Source organism: Delphinus delphis, chromosome 16 (assembly GCF_949987515.2).
Source record: "Delphinus delphis chromosome 16, mDelDel1.2, whole genome shotgun sequence".
NCBI classification, from domain to species: Eukaryota; Metazoa; Chordata; class Mammalia; order Artiodactyla; family Delphinidae; genus Delphinus; species Delphinus delphis.
Genome location: NC_082698.1, coordinates 59404987 through 59412726, shown reverse-complemented (window position 1 = coordinate 59412726; position 7740 = coordinate 59404987). Strand labels below are relative to the sequence as shown.

Below are 7740 nucleotides of genomic sequence, written 5' to 3'. Positions count from 1 at the left end.
AAGGAGGGCGGAAGACTAGGGAGGTGGGGATCCTGTGGGAGTGACGGCCCGGAGTCTAAGAGACGGGGCGTGACGGGGCCGGAAGGTGGCGGGAGGGAGCCGAACCGGAGCCGGCGGGAGGGCCAGGCCAGAGGCCCCCAACCTGGCTTGCCCGCCCCGGCCGCGGCTGAGGAGGAAGAGGAGGATGATCTCCAGATACACTCGGAAGGCGGTGCCACAGAACTTGGAGCTGTGAGTGGACTGCTCAGCCACCCCAGCCCGGCCCAGACCGAGGCGGGCCGCAGGCGCTTTGCGGACCCTCCCTGACCAGTTCCTTGCTCCTTTTTCCTTTCCCAGGGCGAGGGAAAGAAAATTTTCTTCGGAATTCTCTCCTCCCAGCCTTGCCGGACGTTGCCCCTTCTACCTCCATCTCCAGCTAAGGGCGTGTTACCTGTGCTGTCCCAGGACTTGGCCCTCTTGGGTTGCACTTCTTGAGCTCGGGGACTGGGTTTCCTAAGGCATTTTGTAGTTTCCGCAGTGCTTCGTGCCCCAGTGTCAATGACCATTGACAACTCGTGAAGCTATTAATAGCTGAGTGCTACAATGAAGTTGAATACGTCTAGTGCCAAGCACAGTGCAAAGCTGCTTACATGCATGCATTAGCTCACTTAATCGTGTCAATAAGGAGACCAGATAGGAACTATTATTTTGCCCTTTCTACAGATAAAGATCCCAGACTTAAAGACTGTAGCATGCCAAAGATCACACAGCTAGAGGGTGGTGGTGGAGCTGAAGTACGAACCTGTTGTCAATCTGTTTTTGAAGCTTGTGGTCATAACCATTACACATACTGCCTCTGCACCTCTGCAATTTAGTGTCAGAATCCTTAAGGATCAGTTTTGCTTTTGAGACTTTAGACAGCAAATATTTCCCGCTTGAAGACCCACCTCCCACCCCTAGTGAAGTGTTATAATGTAGGAAGTAATGATAATGTCATTCATTTATTAATGCTTTACACTTTAAAAAAGATTTTCACATTTTGATTCTCTTAACAACTCTGTAAGATGGGTATGATTATCTTTAGTTTTTCAGCAGATGAAAATATCAGAAAGGTACACATCTTAAGATTATATAACCAATAGGTTTTGAGCTTGGGTTTTTCAACCCCAAATACCAATATTTTTCCTCCACTAAACTATGTAATTTTAGCAACCATACATTTATTAATTAAATATTAACTATACAGGGCAATTAACAGGCATGGTATCTTCAGTCACATCTGGGTTTCTGTTTAGACTCTTCTGTAGCCTTGTTAATTTTAGGCAAATTACTAAATCTTTGAGCCTTCATTTCTGTAATATAGGAATAAGACCTTATCTAAAAGCATATCTAAAGTGATGGCATAGGGCTTGACACATAGTAGGTCCTCGGTAAATGGTAATTTCCTTGTCCCTTCCCATCTTTGCTTGGTACAATAGCCATACAAACAAAATCAGTCTATGATCTTTCCTTGCCTTTCAGAAGCTTATTATCTACTAAATAATAGGATAGGACACAGAAGCAGTTCAGTTAATAGGCTTTTTTAGCAAATAGGAAGAAGAAAGTCATTTACCAATAAAGGGAACAGGGCTTAGGCAAAAATCTGCTTTTATAATTAATTCTGACCATTCTGAGAGTGAAAAAAATATCATTTATGGAAAAAATTGTTGATAGCACTTATTGGGCCAGAATTATTGACCCAGTATGGTTATGTTACTTGTTCTCTATTGTTGACTTGATACTCCCTAAAGATAACTCTCCCAAAAGATGATTCTCTAGAAGTGTCAGAATAACGTGAATAATGATGATAATGAAGATTATATGCATCTAAATAACAGTATATATATATATATATATATATATATTTTTTTTTTTTTTCTCAATACACGGGCCTCTCACTGTTGTGGCCTCTCCTGTTGCGGAGCACAGGCTCCGGACACGCAGGCTCAGCGGCCATGGCTCACGGGCCCAGCCGCTTCACGGCATGTGGGATCTTCCCTGACCGGGGCACGAACCCGTGTCCCCTGCATCGGCAGGCGGACTCTCAACTACTGCGCCACCAGGGAAGCCCTAACTAACAGTATATTAAAAGTAATTTTTACTTTAGGTGTTATAATGATAATTTGCTTTGATGAAGTAATTTTAGTTTTCTCCCTAATAGTTCCAAATTATAGATATTGAAAAGAGGTTGGGATAAAATATACAGCTTAACATTTTAAAAATGGTAAATCTCAAGCATAAATGTATAGTGAATAATATAATGACCTACCCATCACCTACATTAAACAGTTATCAAAATTTTAATATATTTGCTTCATCTTTCATCTATATATTTTTTTCAGCCTGTCTGTCATCTGTGAAATAAGGAAGGAAAACCCCAGACACTATCATTTCACCCCATATACTTCAATATGCATTGCTAAAAATTATACACATTTTCATATGTAACCACAAAGCTATGATCAAATTTAATATTTCTTTGGTATTATCTAATTGTCACTTGATAACCAAATTTCTCTGACAGACTAAAATATGTTTTAAGTTTCTATTTCATAGCTGGAATCCACATTTCTGATCCCCGCCACTGTCTCAAAGACAAGCTTTTGGTTGTAAAATCATTGAATGAGAGAAGTACAAATAGCTCTACACAAATCCATGCCCACCATTTGAGAAATAGTTTAAAGTACAAGCTCTGCTGACTAGGTCTTTATATACAAAAATGGTACAATTTACTAAAATCTCAAACTATTCATTTGCTCTGAGAAGCCTCAAACAAACTACTTGGATTTGAATCCTGGCTCCATTACTTACTAGCCATATGACCTTAAGTAGGTTACTTAATCCCTCTGTGCCTCACTTTCCTTTCCTGTGAAACAAGAGTATTAGATTTATAATATACATTTGCATATTAAAAGCCCTGGGAAGACCTCTTGTAAAGAAACCTGTGTAACTTTGTTTAACCTATCATGTTATTTGACTACAGAATTTTGTGGGGAAGGAAAGTCTATTGTGGATGATTAGGACTGGAACATATAATAATTGACCCCATAGTTTATTCTAATGCACATGTTGAACTCTCTAGAACAGTACTGTCCTATAGAAATATAATACAAAACACATATATAATTTAAATTTTTCAGGTAGTCACATTAAAAAAATAGTAGAAACAGGTGAAATTAACTTTTTTACCCTTTTATTTTGAAATAATTATGGACTCACAGGAAGTTACAAAAATAGTACAAAGTCCCATGAACCCTTCACCCAGATTCCCCCAATGATGACAATTTACGTAACTATCATATAATTTCAAAGCCAGGAAACTGACATTGGTACAGAACTGTTAACTAGACTATAAACCTTATTCAGTTTTCATCAGTTTTTATATCTACTCCTTTGTATATATGTATATATAGGTCTATGCAATTTGGTCTCATTTACTGATATATGTAACTACCAATACAATAGAGATACAGAGCTGTTCCATCACCACCAGGAAACATCCTTATATATGCCTTTACAGTCACATCCATTCCGTTCTTCACACCCTGGAACCACTAATCTTTTCTCCACCTCTATAGTTTTGTCATTTGTGAATGTAATATAAATGGAATCATATAGTATATGTAACCTTTTGAGATTGGCTTTTTTCACAAAGTATGATGCCCTTGAAATCCATCCAAGTTGTTGCATGTATCAGTTCACTCCTTTTTTATGCTAAATCATATTCCATTGTGTAGATATACCAAAGTTTAACTATTCAGCTGTCAAAGAACATTTCAGTTGTTCCAACCTTTTTCAATTATAAATAAAGCTGCTGTGAACGTTTGTGTACAGATTTTTGTGTGAACATAAATTTTCATTTCTCTGGGATCAGTGCCCAAGAGTGCAATGGCTAGGTCTCATGATAAACACATGTGTTTAGTTTTATAAGAAACTGAAATTATTCCAGAGTGGCTGCACCATTTTACATTCCTACCAGCAATGTATGAGAAATCCAGTTTCTCCATATCCTTATCTGCGTTTAGTGTTATCACCATATTTTATCTTAGCTGTTCTAATAGGTGTGTGGTTATACCTTATTATATTTTCAATTTGCAGTGAAATTAATTTTAAGAATATATTTTGTTTAACCCAAATATATCCAGAATATTATCATTTTAACATGTAATCAAGATAAAATAATTAATGATACATTGTACATTCTTGTTGTACTAAGACTTCGAAATCCTATGTGTTTTACACTTAAAGTGCATCTCATTTCCAACTGACCACATTTTAACTGCTAGTGATTAATGGCTACTGTATTGTACAGTGCAGTTCCAGAACAGCAAGAAGTAGGTGACGAACTTGTAGATCAAGTTACTGAAAAGTATATATTTTTTCTTTACAGGAAATATAACTTTGTTTTTCTCTTTCACAGGAAAGGAATAACAAAACATCCTCTTAATCATCATCCCCTTCCAGAGCAGCTGGATGCAATTTCCTCTACCAATGACAGCCATGAAAACGACATAAGTTCCCAAAGGTAATAACAAAAATTGTACTTGTTTGCTTATTGCACTTGATAATGGCAAAAGTTTTGTTTTTTTGCCTTAGGATTGGTATCAAGCCTTGTACTAATGAAAGAAAACAAGAATTTTTATCACACTTTTTCAATACCATTCAACTTTCATTCTGGAACAGCTAATGGAAACACACTTATTTTTATAACCTTTGAAAAGCAGTATTATGAAGTAGTTAAAAACAGAGACTCAGGAGGAACCCAAACAGATCTGATTTTTAATCCTGGTTTTGTCATCTATTAGCTGAATAATAGTGGGCAAGTTACTTACCTGGTAATAGTATCTCTTAAAGGGTGTTCTGAATATAAATGAGATAAAATACAGTAAATGCTGAGTAAATATTAGCTGCAGTTATTATTTTAAGAAATAGAGGATACGGTAACTTCACAGAGGGTTCTGAGAAGCAATGTGGTATCATAGAATAATTACAGTCATAAAACCTAGTTTCAACACCTAGTACTAAATCTCAGATTCTTTGTCTTAAAAAAGGGGTTGAGTTCTGCATCACCAGGTCGTTGTGAGGATAAAATGGGGTTAATATCTGTGAAAGTGCTTGGTAAACTAAAAGTGCCATACAAGTTCACATACTATTCTATGTGAATTCCTAGACGTTTCTGAAATGTCTTTAGTTCTCAAGGGTAGATATTATAAGTGGAATGTTAAAGTATTCATTGTAAACTAAGACTAGAATTATTTAGAATGGCTGCCATCAATTCTGTAGGAATTAGATCCGACTTTACTATGATGCTTACATTTCAAGTCCTTCATTTATTTTTACCTCTGTGGATATATTTCTACACATGCTTATCACCTAATAGATTGCTGAGTAGTTAATGCTGCAGAAACTTGAGGAAATATAAGAATTTTTCTATTTTCTCTTCTCCTTCCAAATTGTGCATTTAGTGAGTCTGACATCACACAAGAATCACCTTTTACATCAGCTGACACTGGGAATTCAAGGTCTGCTTTTCCAAGTTATACAGGCACAGGGATCTCTACTGAAGGCAGCTCGGACTTCTCCTGGGGATATGGTGTGAGTTTTATGTTATTGGTCTGATGGATTGCTTGGGAGACTGTTCTGGGAGTTAGCATTTGTCAGTTTGGTCAGTATATTTCATGCCTTCCCTCTCCTACACTGTTTATTTTTAACTTTATTTTATTTTATTTGGCTGTGCCGCGCGGCGTGCAGGACCTTAGTTCCCCAACCAGGGATCGAACCTGTGCCCCCTGCAGTGGAAGCCCGAAGTCTTAACCACTGGACCACCAGGGAAGTCCCTCCTACATTGTTTATTTACTCTTTAAAATAGCTGTAAAGAAGCATCAGCTTCACCCTCTTTCAGTATTGCTCTGTTTTATGGATGTAGTAGTTGATCCTTAGAGATGCTTAGTGTTTGGCTTAAACACTTGCACGTTGGTATGGATCTGAGCTCTGGATCTACTCCTTCTGCTGTGCTCAGTCCACTAGTGTGTCTCTCCACTACTAATATTACCTTGTTGTTTAAAATGTTTTTGAAAGTTTATTACCAAGCCATATAGACTGGGAAAATGTTTATATGACTAAATGAAAAAAAGCACGTTAAAAATAAATGTATAGGGCTTCCCTGGTGGCGCAGTGGTTGAGAGTCCGCCTGCCGAGGCAGGGGACACGGGTTCGTGCCCCGGTCTGGGAAGATCCCACATGCCCTGGAGCGGCTAGGCCCGTGAGCCATGGCCGCTGAGCCTGCGCGTCCGGAGCCTGTGCTCCGCAATGGGAGAGGCCACAACAGTGAGAGGCCCGCTTACCACAAAAAATAAATAAATAAATAAATAAATGTATAGTGTAGTTCTAATTTTATTTTACAGATATTTTTGCTTATATATACTAGAAAAAAAGACTAAAGATATTTACCTAAAATGTTACTCCTTTATTAATTGGGTGTTGAGATAATGAGATTTATTTATTTATTCATTCATGACTATCTGCCATTATAAGTATTATTTTTAAAAGACCAACAACCTTAAAAGAAAATTTAAAAAACAAATTTTATGCATGTTTCTCACCTTGATGCAATAGGTATTTTTATTTCTGTATCCTCTTTCAATCTATATTTAATTTGGCCTAGCTATAGTCATGGTGTACATACAATACTATGCTCTGTTTTCTCACTTACTGTTATTTTGTAAGCACTCTTCCACAATACTGACTTTATACAATATTATTGTTAGCAACCTGCTTTCTTTACAAAAAGCCTGCTAATTGTTACAACCTTTTTGTCACTATGAGTTATTTTCTAGTCATTTTAAGTTGGATGTATATATAGTTGCCTTACATAGTTGTATGATATATGTGCATCCTGATCTGCTTCTTCATTCACCATTATTTCATATAGACATTTTCTTTTACTACTTCCATACTTGTCAATTTGAATAGTTATATATAGTTATATAGCATTTCCTTGTTTTAATATATTATATCATAATTTAGTAATTTCATTATTATCTGATACTTGGGTTTTCAGTTTTTATTTATTCAACAAATATTTATTGAATGCATTTGTTGTCAGACACTGTATTTGGGAATATGGGGTGAATGAGATTTACGTGATTCAATAGTCTAATGAGGGAGATTGACAAAAGCAAATGAACAAAATAACTACAAAAGGTCATAAGTACTATAAGGAAGACAACAGGGAGCTGAAATAGAACACTATAAGGGGGATTCACTTTAGGTAGGGTATCATGTAGGGTAGATCTGAGACTTGAAGACTGAAGAGTTAACCACGTGAAGAATGAGGAAAAGAGCTTCCAGCAGGTAACCAGCAGCATCTGCAAAGGCCCTAAGGAGGAAGAGATCTTCATGTTTCCAAGGGAAAGTGTTTGGTATGTTCTTGGAACTGGAAAAAGGTCAGGGTGGTTGAAGGATGGTGTACCAGGGGAGAAAGCGCTAATGAGACTGGAGAGGTAGGCAGCACTAGATCTTGTAAGGCGTTGTAGGCCATGGTAAAGAATTTAAATTTTATCCTTACGTAATGATTTAATTAATTTGATGACTTATTTTGAGGTTTTAGTGTACTGACTATATATTTCAATCAGTTATCTCTATATTTTAATTAGTATCTCTTTATAAGTTATGAATGTCATACAAATGTTTCCCATTTCCCTTCTTTCCTTTTGGTATTTA

The 7740-nt window shown here is 37.0% G+C and overlaps 1 protein-coding gene across 3 annotated transcripts in view; it reads left to right on the top strand.

Annotated features, from left to right (window-relative positions):
- Positions 1–54: 54 nt before the first annotated feature.
- Positions 55–7740, top strand: part of FAM149B1 (family with sequence similarity 149 member B1) — a 60678-nt gene continuing 52992 nt past the window's right edge. For 2 of the 3 annotated variants that reach the window (XM_060034803.1, XM_060034802.1), the window contains exons 1-3: positions 55–231; positions 4439–4543; positions 5484–5613. In XM_060034803.1, the coding sequence (XP_059890786.1) occupies positions 185–231; positions 4439–4543; positions 5484–5613 (282 nt within the window). In that variant the 5' untranslated portion in view covers positions 55–184. Of the gene's footprint in view, positions 232–4438; positions 4544–5483; positions 5614–7740 lie in introns of those variants that run through there. The other variant, XM_060034804.2, reaches the window with a different exon arrangement.